The 21,416-nt window shown below is 46.0% G+C and overlaps 1 protein-coding gene across 1 annotated transcript; it reads right to left on the bottom strand.

Moving 5' to 3' along the window:
• Window positions 1-12,298: 12,298 nt before the first annotated feature.
• On the bottom strand, window positions 12,299-21,330 carry LOC133536957 (uncharacterized). The gene is made up of 6 exons (XM_061877721.1): window positions 20,216-21,330; window positions 19,977-20,132; window positions 19,769-19,894; window positions 17,840-19,697; window positions 17,465-17,699; window positions 12,299-17,309 (listed from the first exon to the last, which is right to left on the bottom strand). Exons 1-6 carry the CDS (start codon window positions 20,336-20,338, stop codon window positions 14,177-14,179), a joined length of 5,631 nt encoding a protein of 1,876 aa, XP_061733705.1. The 5' UTR covers window positions 20,339-21,330; the 3' UTR covers window positions 12,299-14,176.
• Window positions 21,331-21,416: the final 86 nt, after the last annotated feature.

Below are 21,416 nucleotides of genomic sequence, written 5' to 3'. Positions count from 1 at the left end.
GCAGTTCTTGGAAGCCATCCCGGCACGTACCTTGGCGTGGGTGAGGTACCACCGGCCACAGGGCCTGATCGAAGCGGTAACCCTGGCGGAGGATCACCTGGCGGTCCATCGCGACACGCGGAGAGAGGAGGCGATCCCAAGACCGGCAGAGAGACCCACACCGGCCTCGCGCAGACGATCCACACCGCCGGAGGCAGCGGCGCCATTGGAGCCCCGTTACTGACCGGCAGGGGCTACGCCGACCCACAAGCAGGTTCCGGCGTCAGACATCCCCACCAAACAAAAAAAAAAACAAACACCACCAGTATCATCACAGGGGAGGTTGAGGGGATATAATTTTGCCTCTGTTCCTTTCTTGCAGGGTACCGGCGCTGCTGATGGGGGGCTTCCCCCGCAGACAGCACCTCGAGCACCAGGGCAGGTGTATTGGAAGTGCGGACAACCTGGTCACATGAGGCGGGAGTGCTCCGTAATGGAGGTGGGCCAGGTGATACCGGTTTCCGGGCCTCCAGCACCCTCCCCCGATCCAGGGGAGACGTATTGCGTCCCGGTAAGGGTATAGGGGAGTACATACCGGGCCATGGTGGATTCGGGTTGCAAACAGTGCATGATCCACCACAACCTGGTTTGACCCGGGGCGTTGTGGCATGCGACACAAGGGCGATTAAGGTGTATACATGGGGATGTGCATACGTACCCTATTGTGCCTGTAGAAATCTGGTATAAGGGACAAAAGCATAGTGTAAAGGTTGCTTAAGCGCGCACCTTACTTACCCCATGATTTTAGGAACAAATTGGCCGGGGTTTAGCCATCTAGTGGGACAATGTGTGGGGATGCATTCACGGACTGTGGGACAGGGGAGTATCCACGCAGTACTCAGTGGCCACGCGGGTCCATCCGACACTGCCGAGCGGGAACCGGCGGGGGCTTTGTGGGACGCCCCCCCGACCCCCTATTGGCAACCCACGGAGGATTATCCCCTTGAGCAGTCCCGTGATGAAACGTTGCGCGTGGCCTGAGACCAGGTAGATTACATCAACGGTCATCTGGTGCACCCGGGGAAAACGCGGGTATTCCCCCACTATGCCATTATTAGAGATAGGCTATAGCGAGTGAGCCGTGACACTCAAACGGGCGAGGAATACACCCAGTTGTTGGTGCATTGCAATCCCCTAGCAGGCCACATGGAGTACGACGAAATACTTAATCGAGTCATGGTTTGGTTCTATTGGTCGGGCATCCAGGCAGACATACGCCGATGGTGTGCTGCCTGCCCGGATTGCCAGCTGGTTAATCCGGCGGCCATCCCAAAGGCCCCTCTGCGCCCATTACCGCTCATGGAGGTCTCATTCGACAGAATTGGAATGGACCTCAATCGGACCATTTCACCCGAGCACATGGGGATATCGCTTTGTGTTAGTCCTGGTGGATTACGCAACCCGCTATCCCGAAGCAGTGCCTCTGCGCTCCATTTCTGCAAAGAGTGTAGCACAAGCATTTTTTCAGGTCATCTCCCGAGTTGGAATCCCGAAAGAGATTCTGACAGACCAAGGCACGTCCTTTATGTCACGCACGTTAAAGGAACTATACGGGTTACTGGGAATTAAAGCGATCCGCACCAGCGTGAACAATCCGCAAACAGATGGACTGGTGGAGCGATTAAACAAGACGCTGAAAACCATGATCAGTAAGTTTACGCTCAAGGACAAGCCTAATTGGGATAAATGGCTGGATCCCTTAATGTTTGCGATGCGGAAGGCACCCCAGACCTCCATCGGCTTTGCGCCGTTCGAGTTGTTATACGGCAGGAGGCCGCGCGGCATACTGGACCTTATTAAAGAAACCTGGGAGGAAGGTTCAAGCCGCAGTAAAAATGAGATCCAATACGTTTTGGACATGCGAACAAAACTCCACAAGGTGGGGCACTTGTCACGGAAAAATTTGGTCCGTGCCCAGCAACGGCAACAGCGCACGTACAACCGGTGGACCCAGCTTAGAAAATTTTCACCGTGAGAGAAAGTAATTGTACTACTCCCAACCTCCAGCTCAAAATTACTAGCAAAGTGGCAAGGACCTTTTGAGGTCACACGGCAAACAAATGAGGTGGATTACGAGACACGCAAATTTACCATGTGTACCTACTGAAAGCATGGAGGGAGGCGGAGCCTGTCCCCATGGTGACGGTAGTGAAGGAGGAGGAGGAGCTGGGGCCGGAGATCCCGCGCTCTGCCTCTTCCCCTCCTCTCCCTTGTGACGACCAGCTCACATTGGCACACAGAGGGAGGTTGCTGAATTACAGCGGGGCTATTCGGATGTGTTCTCCACGCGGCCCGGTCGCATGGACCTCATCCGCCATCATATTGAGACCAGCCCGGGGGTTACGATGCGGTCTCGATCCTACAGGCTTCCCGAGCATGAACGCAAAGTGGTGCGGGAAGAATTAAAAACCATGCTGGAGTTGGGGGTAATAGAAGAATCCCACAGTTCTAGTAGGGAAGAAAGATGGGTCTGTACACTTCTGTGTGGATTACCGCATGGTGAATGAAATGTCACGTTTTGACGCGTACCCAATGCCTCGGGTCGACGAGCTCCTGGATCGGCTAGGCACTGCTCGTTTTTTTACGAAACTGGATTAACCAAGGGCTACTGGCAGATTCCCTTATCACCAGAGTCCCGTGAAAAAACGGCCTTCTCCACTCCGGAAGGCTTTTACCAATTCGTGACACTCCCGTTTGGTTTGTTCGGTACGCCTGCCACGTTCCAGCGCCTCATGGACCGGGTGCTGCGAACCCACGCAGCATATGCGGCTGCCTACCTGGATGACATCATCAACCAGAGTAGCAGCTGGGAAGATCACCTGCGGCGGGTGGGTGCCGTGCTTGAATCCTTGAGGCGGGCGGGGCTCACTGCCAACTCGGCGAAGTGCGCGGTTGGCCGGAGGTAGGTACGGTATCTGGGGTACCACCCATTGGGGAATGTGCGACAGGGCAGGTCGACAAAACGGCGGCGGTCTCGGCCTGTCCACCCCCCAAAACGAAAAAAGAGGTGAGGCGGTTTTTGGGTATGGCCGGGTACTACCGACGGTTTATTCCCCGGTTCGCAGACCTGACCAGCCCACTGACTGACCTCACCCGAAAGGGTGCGCCAGAGCTGGTCCAGTGGACGGAGCAGTGCCAGCGGGTGTTCGAACAGGTAAAATCTGCACTCTGCAAGGAGCTGGTACTGCGCACGCCTGACTTCACCATCCCTTTTTGTCTGCAGGCGGACGTGTCAGGGCGGGGGCTGGGGGGCGGTGCTGTCCCAGCGGGTGGAGGGTGTCAACCGCCCCATCCTGTACATCAGCCGGGACCTCTCGGACCGGGAGGCGTGGCACAGTACGGTGGAGAGAGAGTGCCTTGCCATCTGGTGGGCGGTCGGGGCCCTCGGGTATTACCTGTTGGGGCGCCCCTTCAGTCTCTGCTCGGACCACAAACCGCTCCAGTGGCTCCACCGCATGAAGGATGCCAACATACGGATCACCCGGTGGTACCTCGCGTTGCAACCCTACAGCTTCCGGGTGGTCCAACGGCCGGGTACACAGATGGCTGTGGCCGACTTCCTCTCTCACCCCTCTACGGCCAGCTGCCCGGCCTCAAACTGGCGGGGGAGGCATGTGGGAGGTGCGTGGGCCGCGTGTCCCCTGCACCTGTGCTGTGAAGCAACGACAGGTGAGGAGATTTCTCAGCTGGGACGAGTTGTCTAATCACCTGTCTCCTTATCAGGAGCGTCGGAGACCATGAGGAAGGGGAGAAACCTGAAAGGAGAGACACGCTCGCCAAAAGCCTTCAATAGATATTGCTGAAAAGCAAAGGGAGCACAGAAAAATAAAAGAGAATTGTAACACTTAACAGCGGGGGTCCAGAAAGTCATTCTACCGCCACGAGAGAGTGTCCCAGTTGGTTATTGCGGTGGTGCTTGATGAATGCTTGGGGCTACTGCGCTTCCGCATTTTAATTTTGGTTATTGCGGTGGTGCTTGATGATTGCTTGGGCATACTGCGTTACTTATGGCATTTTAATGTTGGTCATTGTGGTGGTGCTTGATGAATGCTTGGGCCTACTGCGCTTCCGCATTTTAATTTTTGTTATTGCGGTGGTGGTTGATGAATGCTTGGGCATACTGCGTTACTTATTGCATTTTAATGTTGGTCATTGTGGTGGTGCTTGATGAATGCTTGGGCCTACTGCGCTACGGCCCATTAATTTAGCTCATTATGGTTGTGCTAGCCATTTTTGTGTTATGTATTTTTCTCTTGCACTGCATATATTATAAAGTTAAATTAATTATTCACTTGTCTAAAAATGGCTTGGGCCTACTGCATTTTGATGTTGGTCATTGTGGTGGTGCTTGATGAATGCTGGGGTCTACTGCGCTTTAACGTCGGTCATTGCGGTGGTGTTTGATAATTGCTTGGGCCTACTGCGCTATTGCATTTTAATGTTGCTCATTGCGGGGGCGCTTGATGAATGCTTGAGCCTACTGCGCTACTGCACTTTAATGTTGGTCATTGCGGTGGTGCTTGATGAATACTTAGGCCTACTGTGCTACTGCACATTCATTTATAAATGATAAATGGGTTGTACTTGTATAGCGCTTTTCTACCTTTAAGGTACTCAAAGCGCTTTGACACTACTTCCACTTTTGTCCATTCACACACACATTCACACACTGATGGAGGGAGCTGCCATGCAAGGCGCTAACCAGCACCCATCAGGAGCGAGGGTGAAGTGTCTTGCTCAGGACACAACGGACGTGACGAGGTTGGTACTAGGTGTGGATTGAACCAGGGACCCTCGGGTTGCACACGGCCACTCCCCCACTGTGCCACGCCATCTAAATTACCACAACCATAATTTAGCTCATTATAGAATACAATGATTTGCAAAGCCTTTTCAACCTATATTCAATTGAATGGACTGCAAAGACAAGATATTAATATTCCAATTAAGAAAATTAATTATTTTTTTTGCAAATAATCATTAACTCAGGCCCAGAGAAGCCAGCGACGTTTCTGGGTGTTGTTGATAAATAGTGTTCGCTTTGCAAAGAACAGTTTTAACGTGCACTTACAGATGAAGCGACCAACTGTAGTTACTGACAGTGGTTTTCTAAAGTGATCCTCAGCCCATGTGGGGATATATTTACACACTGATGTCACTTTTTGATGCAGCACCGTCTGAGGGATCGAAAGTCACAAGCATTCAATGTCGGTTTTCAGTCTTGCTGCTCACGTGCAGTGATTTCTCCAGGTTCTCTGCACCTTTTGATGATATTACGGACCGTAGATGGTGAAATTCCTAAATTCCTTACAATAGCTGGTTGAGAAATGTTGTTCTTAAACTGTTGGACAATTTGCTCACGCATTTTTTCACAAAGTGGTGACCCTCACCCCATCCTTGTTTGTGAATGACTGAGCATTTCATGGCAGCTGCTTTAATACCCAATCATGTGTATGCACCTGTTCCCAATTAGCCTGTTCACCAGTGAGATGTTCTAAATAAGTATTTAGATAAAATTAAAGATAAAATTCCTCAACCTTTTCAGTCTTTTTTGCCACTTGTGCCACATTTTGAAACATGTTGCAGGCATCAAATTCCAAATGAGCTAATATTTGCTAAAAATTACGTTTTCCAGTTTGAACATTAAATATCTTGTCTTTGCTGTCCATTCAATTAAATATAAGTTGAAAAGGATTTGCCAATTGCTACCACAACCATAAATAAATGATAAATGGGTTGTACTTGTATAGCGCTTTTCTACCTTCAAGGTACTCAAAGCGCTTTGACACTACTTCCACATTTACCCATTCACACACATATTCACACACTGATGGAGGGAGCTGCCATGCAAGGCGCTAACCAGCACCCATCAGGAGCAAGGGTGAAGTGTCTTGCTCAGGACAAAACGGACGTGATGAGGTTGGTACTAGGTGGGGATTGAACCAGGGACCCTCGGGTTGCGCACGGCCCCACTGCGCCAAGCCGTCCCTGATTGATTGATTGATTGATTTGGAATTTGATGCCTGCAACATGTTTCAAAATGTGGCACAAGTGGCAAAAAAGACTGAAAAGGTTGAGGAATTTTATCTAAACACACTTATTTGGAACATCTCACAGGTGAACAGGCTAATTGGGAACAGGTGGGTGCCATGATTGGGTATAAAAGCAGCTTCCATGAAATGCTAAGTCATTCACAAACAAGGATGGGGCGAGGGTCGCCACTTTGTGAGCAAATGCGTGAGCAAATTGTCCAAAAGTTTGAGAACAACATTTCTCAACCAGCAATTGCAAGGAATTTAGGAATTTCACCATCTACGGTCCGTAATATCATCAAAAGGTGCAGAGAATCTGGAGAAATCACTGCGCGTAAGCAGCAAGGCTGAAAACCGCCATTGAATGCCCGTGACCTTCGATCCCTCAGATAGTACTGCATCAAAAAGTGACATCAGTGTGTAAAGTATATCATCACATGGGCTCAGGAACACTTTAGAAAACCACTGTCAGTAACTACAGTTGGTCGCTTCATCTGTAAGTGCAAGTTAAAACTGTTCTTTGCAAAGCGAACACTATTTATCAACAACACCCAGAAACGTCGCCGGCTTCTCTGGGCCTGAGTTAATGATTATTTGCAAAAAAATAATTAAGTTTCTTAGTTGGAACATTAAATATCTTGTCTTTGCAGTCCATTCAATTGAATATAGGTTGAAAAGGATTTTCAAATCATTGTATTCTGTTTTTATTTACCATTTACACAACGTGCCAACTTCACTTTTGGGTTTTGTATATGTTTTAAGGCTGTAAAACCCCTAACCACACACTTCAGAAATTTTTCTCAGACAGGCATGAAGATTTTGTCACAGTTCTCGCATCAAACCATTTTGTCAACTAGGCAAGCTGAAGGCCTTCTGTACTGTACAGGACACATGGCATGAAGAAGATTTATTGACAATGGCCTACAATACCTTAGCCAATCAGGACGCAGAACACAATGTGCATTCATACGCTGTAAAAAATTACACACACACACACACAAAAAAAAAAGTTGATTGGACAAATGTGGGGTTGAGAGACTGGAACGTAACACTTGAGCATTAGCTTTTTGTCCATAGCTTTGTATGCACTTAAACTTGTTTTTCCTTTCCATTGGATGCACTGTTGCATGTACATGGGATGAAGATCTTCTTGTAAATACATGTATTTTGGAGAAACTTGTGCGTTTGAAAGTGTCCTGCCCCAGCCCACGGCCTATGGGTTTAGACCCTAGGAAATCTTGGAAAGGCCAATACAAGCAGACTTTGTGACAGCCAACAACGATTACTCTGGGGTAAATATGTTACAAAACCTTATATTTATTAGCCTGAATACAAAGAGGATGAGCTTTTAATGTGACACTATAGTATTAGCGGCATTGATAGGTGCTAAACATACAAACTAACCATAATAAACAAAAAAAAAACCCACAAACACTTAGTATGCCGACTGACGAGACGCTCACATAATTCCGTTTAGATGAAGAATCAATCGCAATATTCACGCAGGGTTAAAAAAAAAAATTCTGCAATTAGCGTCTTTTTCTCCTTCTCGGGGGATGTGAAAGTGGACTAGCCTGTCGGTCCATGGCCACATTTGTCCACCAGCAGGTGAAAGATGCATGAATAATAATCTAGAATTTACCATCAGCAAGTTTGAGACGAAGCAGAAGCAGCCGCTGGCTCAGTGAGCTAATGCTCACTGCTATCAATTTGTCACTAAGATAGTCCGTCTGCATTCAAGCTTATAATAACAATATCACTCATATTTGGTTAATATTCAGGTCACGACACGTAAATGGAATATTGTTGGTGGTTTCTGGATGTTTTTAGAGGGTTTTATGGGCGCAGCAGAGGACCCTCGATCTGTTGACTCAATTGTAAGCTATTTATTTACGATTTCAAATGCATAAAAAAAGCCAGACGTGTTCTTGTCTTACATAAGGATTGTGAATGATAAACAGCACATCTCTTTCCAATGTGTGCATATTTCCAGTGTGACTCATCTGATGATATGGTCAGAGTGCAGAAACTTTACTCCAGTGACGTAGAATCTACGGAAATTGCAGAAGATACTTGGAGCGGAATATTCAGAATGGCCGACTGAAATTGTGGCATTTAGTGATGTTTAGACAGTATTTTCACACACTTTGCGGATTGTAAAAATAATTGGGTACAATGAAACACAATTAAAGGCCTACTGAAATGAGATTGTCTTATTTAAACGGGGATAGCAGGTCCATTCTATGTGTCATACTTGATCATTTCGCGATATTGCCATATTTTTGCTGAAAGGATTTAGTAGAGAACATCCACGATAAAGTTCGCAACTTTTGGTCGCTAATAAAAAAGCCTCGCCTGTACCGGAAGTAGCAGACATTGTTCGCGTGATGTCACAGGTTGTAGAGCTCCTCACATCCTCACATTGTTTATAATCATGGCCACCAACAGCAAGAGCAATTCGGACCGAGAAAGCGACTATTTCCCCATTAATATGAGCGAGGATGAAAGATTCGTGGATGAGGAAAGTTAGAGTGAAGCACTAAAAAAATAAAATAAAAGAAAAGGTGGCGCAAGTGGGAGCGATTCAGATGTTATTAGACACATTTACTAGGATTCTGGAAAATCCCTTATCTGCTTATTGTGTTATTAGTGTTTTAGTGAGATTATAAAGTCCTACCTGAAAGTCGGAGGGCTGCGGTGAACGCCAGTGTCTCTGAGAAAAGCCAATGGAGGAGCCAAGATCACAGCTGCCTTTTTGACAGCTGCAGGAGGAGGTCGCATAATCCACTCAAGTCTCCGGTAAGAGCCGACTTAATATCACAATTGGTTGACATGTGGTAGAGAATCATGTTCGCTTGACCGCTCTGTGTTAAAGCGTCACAACAAACAAAGAAACACCGGTTGTGTTTTGGTTGCTAAAGACAGCTGCAATCCACCGCTTTCCACCAACAGCATTCTTCTTTATAGTCTCCATTATTAATTGAACAAATTGCAGAAGATTCAGCAACACAGATGTCCAAAATACTGTGTAATTATGCGATAAAAAGAGATGACTTTTAGCCGTGAAAGGTGTTGGGCTGAAATGTCCGCTCCAACCAATAACGTCACAAGCACGCGTCAACATAAGCATCATCATTCCGCGACATTTTCAACAGGATACCTCGCGGGAAATTTAAAACTGCAATTTAGTAAACTAAACCGGCCGTATTGGCATGTGTTGCAATGTTAATATTTCATCATTGATATATAAACTATCAGACTGCGTGGTCGGTAGTAGTGGGTTTCTGTAGGCCTTTAAGTACAAAGGGTCAACTTGTTCCACTTTACTGCTACTTTAACTGATTGCTCGATTATTTAGTGGACATAAAACAACGGCTAAGAGATAACTCTGCAGACAAAACTGAAACACTAATTATTGCACCTGATGGTTCAATCCCAGTACTTGGGTGATGTAGGCCGGTCTGCTAAGACAGGTCTCAGACCAGGACAGGTGTCATTAGTGCAGCCTTGTAAGCAGCTCCTTTATCTAAGGAACAATTTTTAAACTTAGGAAAATTATTTCGCAAAATAATTTGGAGCTTATCATTCATAGTTTTGTGTCCTCATGTTTACGCCATCACAACAGTCATGTCTGAACAAGAAGGAGCTCACTCGACTGCAGTCAGTGCAAAACTCTGCGGGGAGAACTCTGACCAGTACAAATAGGAGGACCCACGTATCCCCCGGTCGAAAAGAACTTCACTGGCTGCCGGTGTCCTTTCAAGTATAAAATTCTGGTTCTAGCCTTCACAGCCTTGCATGGTCAGACTACTTCTTATATCAGTGATCTGATCCAAGCTGCTAAGGTCTGTGGATCAGACTCTGCTGAAGGTTGCGCGCACTCGTTTTTGGACTAGAGGTGACCGATCCATCCAGGCTGTTGCTCCAACGCTTTGGAACGATCTTCCGCCCTCGGTTTGCTTAACTGAATTTGTTGACACTTTCAAACGCCAACTTAAGACTTGTTTATTTGTTAAGGCTTTTATTTTCCATTAATTTTATGCACCACTTCCAACAGCCAGTAGGATACCTAGGGCACAATCCCCGCGGAAAGTTGCTGGAACTGTACTCCCACTAGAATGTACCAGATCTAGATGAAGATCTGGATGTGTGGCGTGACATGCAAGCCCTAAATGTGTGCTTTTGCCCAAGGTATGGAGGACGATGAAGAACGCCAGACGGGAACTTGCAGGGTCAAGGAGCACGCGAGGGAGCATGGAACGGACACATCCTCCGCAGTATCACATCCAAGTCCCAGGCGAGAAAAAGATCAGGCAATGGCATGGACCCTGGACGTACCAAGACTTGTCTGGGTGATTGGGGCTGACTAGACCGAGGAGGAAAGAACTGTGGCGACCCAGGTGGTTCCGCCTACTCAGCAGCCATTCCACTCATCACAGGCTGTTTCGAAGGCAGACGACGGTGCGGGAAACTTTTCAGATCAGCAGTAGCTAGAAACGGGTAAGGTATCAGTGCTCCCCTCGAACCCATCGCCGTTGTCTCACGGAGGCGAGTACGTGCGCAACATGTGAGGAAAAGCTGGAAGAAGAGAAGCCTATCAACATACATTATCCACACAATGAAAACACATGAGGAAAGAGGGGAAACTATTAAGGTACTCGGTATAATAACTCCAAAATAAACTCAACTTAATGAGGAATCAGTCGAAACTTGTCTTCGATTCCTAGACTCATTTGAAAAAAATTAAATGGACGTAATTTCAAATTTGCTGCCTGATAATTTTGGGGGGGTGGGGGGGGGGCTAGGGAACCGCTGCATTTATATAGCGCTTTTTCTCAAGAGACTCAAAGCGCTTTTCATTGAGAAACCCATTATTTACATGACGCTACACACAAACCAGTGTCGGTGGCTCTGGGAGAAAGGTGGGTGAAGTGTCTTGCCCGAGCTAGGTGGAACCCTCAAGTTTCTGGCCGGCCACTCTACCATCTGAGCCACCCAATAGATTGGTCAACAGAAAATGGTCACTTTTGTACAGCCACACAAAAAGCACGACTTCAAAAAAGGGAGATGTGTTACATATTTTCAGGTAATGTCATCAAACAGCCCCAATGCCCGTCACATTTTTGCTGGCGTAGTCTCAATGCTATGATGTCACAGCGTCTCTCTTCTTAATTATTTTTGTTTTTTGTTGAATCTCAATGCAAGACTCTGCCCTACCATAAAAATCCTTTCCGCTTTTCATTGTTTAAACTTAGGCAATACCTGTATGTTTGTGCTGGTCTAAGGTGTCCTGTGTCCTCTGCCCTTTTCAGTACTGACTGCAAATCCATAACGACTAGTCACATGTTGCCTTCCATTTGAACTGGGAAGTCGGAATTTCCCAGTTCCGAGACAGAATTTCAACCGGAACGGCCCCCGAGGTCGGATTTCCGACTTAGAAAGTCTGAGAATTCTCAATACCCCCGAGTTTGTTTCAAAGATGGCTGCTCTGGATGTAAACAATGATATATGCTTCTATATTATTCGTCTTTATCACTTCTGATTAGTTTTTTTCATACTAAATCAGACACATACCATGTATTGCTGTGCGTTTAAATAAGGTAACGTCACTACATTTACTTCATGTGGTATATACGCTGTACGTCGCTAGCAATAGAGTGTGTTTACTCTTCATCCACCATGTTTGAAGGTTGCAGAACAAATATAAAATATAAATATATTTTCCCATAAGTTGTTTGTATTCAGACAAGTCAAGCGCAAAAATAGTCTTAAAAGGATATACCCATCTTGATTTCCGACATTGTAACTGGAACGCTTTTAACTTGTGACGTCAATCCCAGCTCCAACTTTCCGAGTAAATGGAACGCAGCAAAAAAACTCCTGAGAACCAAACAAATAACGTCTGCAGAGGACGCCGGTTCTCAGGAGGGAATGGCTGCTCTGCGTTTTTTTTAGGGACCTACCGCAAAGAGGCAAATAGAAGATCCTTTATACAACAGTGCTGGGGTGTTTTTAAGAATCTTCTGGCAAAATGTTGGCTGCTCCCAAATTTTAGTATTGATGTCCTTGGCTCATGGCGGCCAGCAGAATAGTACCTGGTCTACTGCCTGATCAGCATCTAATCACTGGAAGTGTGACGAACTGAACAGGATTGAAACGAACCCTTTGGTGGAAAATCATGGCTTTTAAAAGAGTCTTGGAGTAGATAAAGATGCTGAGACACTGCGTTTGTGTTTTGCACAGCACATCTTTATTGGTCTTACATCTCGTGGACTTACTCACATTGTCACATCAATCTTGCCCTTTTTTTTTTTGAACATGACATTGTCTCAGTGTGCCAACAGCAATCAGATTCCAGCTAATATTTGACATCCAAAAAGTTAATGAATCACTGCTGCAGGTCTTTTCTACCCCGGTTATCCACATACTTGGCAGGGCAATTAGATCCTATCAATCCTTGTTGGTACTTGCACTCGCATGCACTTTTCTCAACGACGATGAAACGGAAGAAGTGTGCCGCCATTCCTTTAAATGTGTTCATCATTCCTTTCTTTCACTCAAAACTGACTTACTTAAAACCTGAACAACACTGGGTTTTTAGCACCGAGGGAATTCTTGCACACGGCTAGACTGCAGCTCGGACCAGCCTTAAGCTTTTACAGTAATCGGGAATAAATGTTCTAATATAAATCTTTTTATTCATTCTGCTGTTGCAAACACATGGTTTGGTCTGAACTTTCCAGACGAGTCATTTCCAACACAAATAATACGGCTTAAGTATGCACCAAAGAGCTAAGCACGTTGTGCAAATCATCAACTTGACTTGAAAGTTATTAAGTGCCATTCATAAATAAACAATAAAATAACCGGAATACAATCGGTTAATTAATTCACAACCCAGAAGCCCCCAAAAGTATTTTTTATGGAATAAAACAAAACTATAATAATAATAATAATAATAATAATAATAATAATAATGTTTACACAAATTTAATGCATCTGTTGGACCTTCACTGGATCTGACATCAAAGACTTAAAGATCTAAGAAAAAATGTTTTTCATTCTATATAAAAACTGGACATCAAACTAGGAGTAAACCCCCCACCCCTTAGATGCCCACATCTACTCCAAAAACATTCATAGTTTGTGTGCTTTTTTACGTGAACAGAGTCTTTGCATTTTCCACAATGAAGAGGATGTTTCACCCGACTCATTGTCTAGTACAGACCTGGGCAAATTAAGGCCCGGGGGCCACACGTTGAGCTTTTAAATCTGGCTGGCTGGACATTCCCAAATAATTTTTTTAGATGCTTAAGATGGAAAGTGTAGCAGCCTTTATGATGTGCAGTCATGTTTTCTAAGGACCGTAAGTTTTCAACTATACAAACTATTTAAATGGTTGGAATCTGCGCTTATGGATGATATACCAGTTACTATGATAATCTAATTAGTTACTATGGTCATCTAGTTAGTTACTATGGTCATCTACGTCATAGCAGCTCAGACGAGGCACCAAGCAGTGTGGGCGGGAAGCGTTTCCACAGACGCGGAAGGAGATTTTCACAACAAAGTTCTAAAGCTTAGTGATATATTGAATAGAATAGAAAGTACTTTGTTGATCCCTGTGGGGAATTCAGCAAATATCAGATATATCAGATTGTGGGTGGGTTTATTTTGTACCCTTCGCGTTCATATTCGCTGTTTGTTGCATTTTTGTTGCGTTTCACTTCATTGTAAAACATGTCGATCGAAAGCGGGTGTGACATTCATATTTTGTCAATATTCAGTGTTTTATCGTTCATAGAAAAAATAAAAATATATTACGTTTTTATGGCGGTCTTTCATACGTTTTTAGCATTCAATCAGACATTATTGTGAGCTTTTGTATTAGTGTCTCTAAAAATAGATATACCTGCCCCCAGACACATTTTTTTCTCTAAATGTGGCCCCTAAGTCAAAATAATTGCCCAGGCCTGGTCTAGTAGAATGGACACAGCTTTTGGGTCTTGGCAAGCCCTCAAACATTTCACTGTTCCAATGTGGCCACTGGGAGACTGAAAACGTTCACTTTGGCCTCATCAACACATGGTGGAGGGAAAGTCTCTTCATAATTGCTGGCTACAGTTCTGAGGAAGAGGAGAAGACGTATGTGACAGTCCATTAATGCTGATTCGTCTTCCTATTTGAAGTTCTCCAGATCCTGATCCAACCTGCAAGGGTTGGCTCACACTCACGTGGGCGGTGCTGAAGGATGTTATTCGACCACTCCCTGCAATCTGGAGGTTGACTGTTGTGGCGTAGCTCGTCTTCTGGCTGGACACTTTGGTCAGAGAGGAAGCTACTGGCTGTACAGAAGCGCCTATGTTGGCTACTGGGACCTGATGAGGTGCTTTGAGTTGGGATTGGTGGTGGGCAGCTGGAGGTGAGGAAAGGGAGGAAACGTAGAAGTTTGGGTCTTGCGCAGGTCCGCCGACATAGGCATAAATCAGCTGGCTCCGACAGTTCCCCTCTTCCACCTCTGGATCTTCCCTTTGAGCTTGACTGACTGGTACAGCCAGAGAGCAGCCGAGGGACTGAGAAAATGAGGTTCGAGAAGAAGTGCAGGAGCCACTTTCATTATACTTGTTACAAAGCTCCTGTCCATCCAGCAAAGGTTCATTGGTGAAATGCTGCCAACCAAGGTTGCCCCCCGTGGGGATAAACCTTCTGGGTGAAACTGGAGACTGAAGTTCTTCTCGAGGGCTTAAGCCAGATGGTGAACTGTCATAGGATGACCGTACACTCCTTGGACTGGTTGGACCAGACTTCTGGTCGAACAAATCTTGGTAATTACCGGTGAAGCCGAGAGACCTATGACTTCGCAGTCCGCCATGTCTACTCTGTGTTGGGCTAGTGGATTTGTCTGACAGATTGGAGAGAGACCTTTGTAGGGAAGGGGGCTTTTTGGGGAATGCAAAGGGGCCAGGGGGAGATGCAGCTCTTGTTAAATTGTGCAGAGGGGCAGAAGGAGGATGTGAAGTGGGGAAGTAGGCATTTGCTGGGCTTTGTTGGCCGGAACAGGAAAAGAACAGAGAAGGCGAGGTGGTTTGTGGATTTCGGGCTTGGGGCACTGCGACATCACGAGTCCAAACCGACACACCAATAGGAGGCGGGGAGAGGATTTGAGGGCTGAAATGTGGGGAAGTCTGACTCGCTGTGGAGATCTCAGGAATCTCCAAAGTTAGACCTAATGGATTATGATAATTTGCACCTCCCATCCGTGAACCTCTGGGATGGGGAGGCCTGTTTGCCATGGGGGAGGAGTAATTGTGTGGAGGAGGAGGGGAGCAGAGGCCATTAAATGAAGCAGGGCTCACACATTGGAACGGAGATTGGACCCTTGAGTTTGGCTCGGATGCAGAAAAAGGACGTGCTACGCGGTTGTGCGACCCAAACGCCAAATTATCATTGGGTTGTTGTGCAGCGGTGTTACTGGTGCTGCCATTACCTAACTGCATCTTCTGTGGACTGGCAGACCAATGCCTGTTGCTAAGATCATAAATAGCGCTTGTACTGTTGAAGTGTGTCGTATTGAAAGCAGGCAAGCTAACATTATTGCTGTTGTTGACATTCTGTGATGAGTCCATTTGGTGGTTGAGAGACTGATGAAATGGAGCATAGGTGGTTGACAAAGATGTCTGATGACCCTGCCTATTATGTGGAAAAGAAGAAGCACTTTTAGCGAGAGAGTGAAGAGGTGAGGGAGCAGATGATGGAGAGGGACAGGTGGATCGCAGAGAAGATGGAGAATATCGTGGATGTTGATTCTCATTTATTGTGCACCCCAAATGGGAATACGCTGGTGTGGTGCAACCTTCCCGGGTAGGAGGGAGCCGAGGCGATGGGGAGCACCGTGGTAGGTGAGAAGATGGTAGGGATGGTGAGGAGGAGGGATTTCGTGTGCTTGAAGCTTGGACTTGCTGTCTGACACTGTTTTTTTTTGCCAAACTTTGACTAATGGACTGACTGATACAGGAGGCAGCTAAAGATCTTGTGAATGTGGAGGAAGACACAACGGGAGAGGAGCAAGGTAGAGAGTGGAGGGAGGAGGAGATTGTAGAGGAAGCAGAAGGTCCTGCTTCCATGGAAGAAGATCTACCACTGAAAGCAGAGGACGGTGTCAGAGAGGAGGCAGGAGTAGTTCGCTTGGAAAAGCTCTTTCCAGAAGATTGAAGGGCAGGGAAATAGGTGGGAGTTTGTGAAACAGTATACGAAGGAACAAAGCTTTCGTTACACAGGGTGGGAGAAGATAATGGAATAGCTCTGAAAGGTGAGGAACAAGTCGGTGCTCTGGCAGGGAAGGAGGTTGGTGTGAGGTTTGGTGAGAGGGGAGAAGGAGATGTGCGTTTGAGGCTTGGCCTGAAGGCAGGAGAGGACCTTCTGACATCTGTGTCCTGGTCTGGTGTGGCTTTGGTTGGTTTTGATGTCTCACACACATCTGATAAGGCCTGGGAAGGAGAGCAGCATTGTGTGACGGGAGTTGACATGCGCGATCCCGGACACTTGTTTTCTGGTTTCCAGGTCAAGTCTGGGAAGAGAACTTCACCATAATCAAACAGCATTGTTGGAGGTTGTGGCCGGGAAGCATTTGATTCCAGTAACGGCACTGGACTTGGACCCCAGGGTCCCCCTGGATGTCTCAGGAATGCTGGTCTAGAAATGTTGAGTTCTGGGGAAGATGTAAATGTATGTGATGAATTCATTAAATCACACTGGGCCTTACTAATCACTTTGAGATGTTGTTTGCTTGAGGGCCCAGAGACAGAGAGATCTTCAAATCCTCCTTCTTGCATGTTTACAGATTCTTTCGGAGGATCAACTGCAGGTTGTTTGGGTTCTTGCGAAACTAAAGTGTGGCATTGAGATGGCGTCAGGCTGTGCGTTGATGATAACTCTGGTGGGCTTGACTCTCCATCCCTGCGTCCATTGCGGACAAAGTACTCGGACTCTGTGCGAACATTGTGTATGTCTTGGCTTGGTTGCGTTGTGCTCTCACTATACTTTGGAGGGATCTGGAATGCTGGAACATGGTTTTCTTCCTGAGCTGGTAAATCCTGTTTATACTTATAATGAGCAGCTGTGTCTTTGGATATACTTCCATCTGCTAAGTGAGCAGACAGACTAGAGTGGTCATGACCAATGCTGTTTACAGATGGACAGTGTTCTGCGTAAACATTAGTTCTTCCACTCGGCTCTGACCTACAGAGACAAGGAAAATAGCCCAAAATTACGACACAAGGCAGACATTAGATAAGACAAGCCGATTAGATCCAATACTATAATTACTATAACTGTAAATATTGACAGCACAATGTCATCAAACCATTGACTGTTAAAAAACATAAAACATTTACCTGATGGTGTTACTGGTGGCCATGTTGACACTGGATGAAGAAATTATTGGGGAAATAGGTGGCATTTTGTCTAGTGGGATCGAAGTCTCAGAATGTCTATGCTCCGTACATTGGTCTTGGTCTTTGTTCAGAGCTAAGATGAAATCCCTGGGCCGGTACAGGATGAATCCATTTGTTGTGTTTTGCTGGTCTTTGACAAACACAAGTTGGTCATTGGGCACCACCTTCTGGACCTCTACAAGAGAACATCGACAAACAAATGTAAGTAAAGCAACACAACCAGTCAACAAGGAACTATCAAAGTGAAGATCTACAAAGAAGATGTGACACTAAGATTTAAGTTAAAACTACTTTAAAAATATTACTCATCATTACTTTTGTTCTGTGCTTGTGTGCTAATATTCTCCTCCACACTCCTTTTTTCCTCCTGTGTCACGATATGGTTCTGCTTGTTGCTGTTAGGTTTGGTGTAATTCTGTACTCCGGCAAGAACTTGTGAATTGTTCCCATTCTGATGATCGGATGGTGATGTATGAAATGTGATGATATCACTCTGAACTTTGGTCTGTAAGAGTCTTTGTGCTTGGGTTTTGGTGTCCAACTTGGTTTTGAGCTCAGCATCAGTCGGTCTAGGACTTATTTGGACACATTTTGGCTGTTTATTAATTTGCGTTTTACATTTGTTGTTAAAATCCCACGAAACTTGGTTTTTGGTCTGAGTCGAAACACCAGATAGTTCAGTCAAATCTCCAATTTTGTTCCGAAGAAAAATGGCCCGTTTTTGATGCAATGGAACCTTCATGGTGCTGGCTTTGGCACTGTACATGCGGGCCAATGTTTGGACTTTGCTGAGGATACGCTCAGAGTTCTCCATCAGCGAGGGGTCTGCTACAGGGTTAGCCTCAAATAACCCAATTCCTGTGATGTCTGATAACTTGCCCTCAAACAAGGCCCGGTTCGTGGTGACAATATTGGACGGCCGGGAACCTCGTCCAACTAGAAGTTGACTGGGAAGTTCTTCAAGGTTTTTACTTGTCTTGGTTCTAGTCGAAGTGGATGCATATTTTTGACATGATGGGGTTTCTGAAAGAGGTCTAGAGGATTTTTTCAAACTTCCCGGTGGTTCAGCAGGTTCTTTTAGGTTATATTCGGACTCAGTCATTGCTATCTGCTCCAAAGGCACCCCCGCAGTTATTCCGCTGTTCCCTGTGTTTAGGCCTACATCTTCTTCCTGTAAACTTTCATCTTTACTGTTATCTGCTCCCTCATTTAGTTCTTCATGTGACAGTTCTTTGCAGATGATTCCAATATCCTCTTCAATCTCTTTCCCAGTTTCAGCAGGCCCGATGGTGATGGACTCATTTTGGGTCTCGTTTTCTTCCAACTGGATGGAAGTTGGTAACTTGTTACCAAGGTTTTCTTCTTCATCTTTCAAATCCATGACGATTAAGGGTGTATCAGCGAGTGCCTCGTGATCCTCAGTACTGTCTAGAGGTTGGAGAAAGGTAGAAGGCTCTACTTCACGGCCAGTTTCTGTTTGGGTTGGTTCAGTTGTCTGCTTCTCGTCCCCTTGTTGGCAACCGCTAAGATCAAACTGTGACACTGATTTTTTCACTAGACCAATGGGGATCTGTGAGAAACTGTCCCTCCTGGAAGACAATTCGCCTTCTCTTTCTCTGGCTTCTTCACCTGATTCATCCTCTTCCAACTCAGCAGCGGCCTCGTAGTAGCTCCTGATTTTTTCAATGATCCTCTTGTCACGGTTGGAAAGAGCAGAGGCTCTTTTTGCTTTATGGCTTTTTGTGGGCTGATGATACTCTTCTGAGTTTGTGCAGCAGTCGACGGTCTCCTCCTGCTGGGAGTGATTGCTTGCCTTGCTGTCCTCCATGGTTGGTATGGAAGAATACAACTGTGCCGGGGAAGAAGGCGTTGGTGTAGGGACTGTGATACCTTGTTGGCCCTGGTCTGTCATTGCCTTAAGATCTATCTCGCTTTCCACCTTGGCCTCTGGAGCCATCTCTTGTTCCTCTTCTTCATAGACCGTGGTACCACTTTCTCTTTCAAGTCCATTTTCAGAGCCAGTAAGCTGCTTTACAACGCTTGTGTCGTCCTCCTGATGGGGTTGCATTGTGAACATCTGTTCTGGGCTGCAGGCCACAGGGGGCAACGGGCAGGTGAAATTCCTCTCATGAGTTGTAGGTTGGATCTCAGGGACCTGGTCCAGACCCTGCTCCTGAAGAGAAAATAAAGAGTTGTAGCTGTGTGTTGGAGTTCCTTGGCGTCGTCAAGCCAAGGTGTGCTCACCTTTGAGACCAGTTCCTCCCTCGCTCGGCTCTGGTTGATGAACTCCAGGATCTCCTCCGTGATGGACAAAGCAGGAAGAGCACAGAGGGCGGCTAACTCCTCATCGTCATCTTCCTCCATACCAAACTGAACATTATAAAAAATAAAATTAATGTTGGGTAATCAATGATGATGAGTTTTATCAGGACTTCAACCAATTTCATATTACTTCTAAGCTTTTTGTTGCATCCTTCTTTTCTTCCTGCTCGTGGTGCTTCTCGGCCTGCTCAGACTGCACCTCGATGACGGAGGACGCGAGCGTACTGCTGCCCCCTGCCGAGCCCAAACTGTCGGCCCTGTTCAGTGTCCCCTCGCTGTCCGCCTGCTGCAAACACATCACTGATTTTTAGCCCTGCTGGACGACGCTGCTGAAGTTGTAGTACTAATTGCAAAGTACTAGGTTCTTACCTTTAAGGCTGGAAGGAGGCGCCACAAGATGAGGAAAAGAAAGGAGTGGAGAAAGAAGATGGTTAGAAGGCACCACGGCCCTGATAAAGCTGGGGGAAATGTTGGAGAGGAGAGAAGAAACATCTGAGGGATCCTAACTAACTAAGAAAATACACTATTCGCCAAAGGCAGGGGTCAACAACACGTCGATCGCGATCGACCAGTCGTTTTTTAGAACCCTACCAGTCGATCACAAAAATATTAGAAAAATAAATATGTACTAATATGATATCAGTGACACGCCCACCCGGAGAGTGACCAACAGACTTTCCAATAGGCACGCATTTTAACCCCTGAACACGCCCGCACGCCTCGCCTCTCTCTCTTCAGCCTCTCATCCCGCGGCTCTTGACATCTCGGACAGAGCTCCTCGAGCACAGCGGCACAGTTCACCCGCTCGTCTCGCAAACATGCTTTGTATGACCTGCTCAAAAATCCTCGAGCTGCAACAATGCATTAGGGTGATTGTTGCAACAAATCAGACCTTTTCTAGCACCCAATATCAAACAACTCTTCCCTCAACCATGACCATCCTCGCTCGCCTGCGACGGGAAGTGAACAAGCCAAATGCTACAGTCCGTGAACATTGCTCAAAATTTTGTGTTGAGTTATAAATACAAAAGGAAACATTGACTTGTTCAAAGGTAGTAATACAGTACATGATAAAATAAGGCAGAAGCTAAATAAGAACTTCTCTATTGATTCCCTCATTTATCACACAGGAAATACCCGCCAGCTGAACAGCTGTTTTTACTACTTCCGGCGCCGACTTAAGACAACCATGTGACTCGCATCCTGTATGTGACCATGGGATGAACAAATATAGTACAGTATTGTGGTCATAAACAGTTATCTTCTACAGTAAGGGTGCCGAAGGTGCAGCACAGGGACCATCTGTGGTCCATGACTCGATGGTTATTGGCCCTAGGCACATCATGAAAAAAAAACCTAGATGACGCAAGTATACCTTGTTTTGTTTTTTGGCATTTTCCAGCCCAAGAAGCTTGAGCTGGAAAAGGCTGGTGACCACTGGCTAAAGGTGTACTTCAAGAGATCCACTTTCTTTAACGCTTTTTCTTTGGCTTTTTGTATCCTTATTCAAATGGCTTGTAGAATTAGTACATTTTTCTTTGTATTCTCTAAGAATACAGTTTTCCCTCAA

This window comes from Nerophis ophidion, linkage group LG18 (assembly GCF_033978795.1).
Source record: "Nerophis ophidion isolate RoL-2023_Sa linkage group LG18, RoL_Noph_v1.0, whole genome shotgun sequence".
In the NCBI taxonomy this organism is placed as follows: Eukaryota; Metazoa; Chordata; class Actinopteri; order Syngnathiformes; family Syngnathidae; genus Nerophis; species Nerophis ophidion.
This window is presented reverse-complemented; position numbering and strand designations above follow the sequence as displayed.

Excerpts from the sequence above, each read along its gene's own strand:
- LOC133536957 (XM_061877721.1), bottom strand. The coding sequence starts at position 20,338 with ATGTTTCTTCTCTCCTCTCCAACATTTCCCCCAGCTTTATCAGGGCCG. Across the intron at positions 20,133-20,215 it reads GCCTCCTTCCAGCCTTAAAG|CAGGCGGACAGCGAGGGGAC; the intron begins GTAAGAACCTAG and ends ATGTGTTTGCAG. Across the intron at positions 19,895-19,976 it reads ATGCAACAAAAAGCTTAGAA|TTTGGTATGGAGGAAGATGA; the intron begins GTAATATGAAAT and ends TATAATGTTCAG.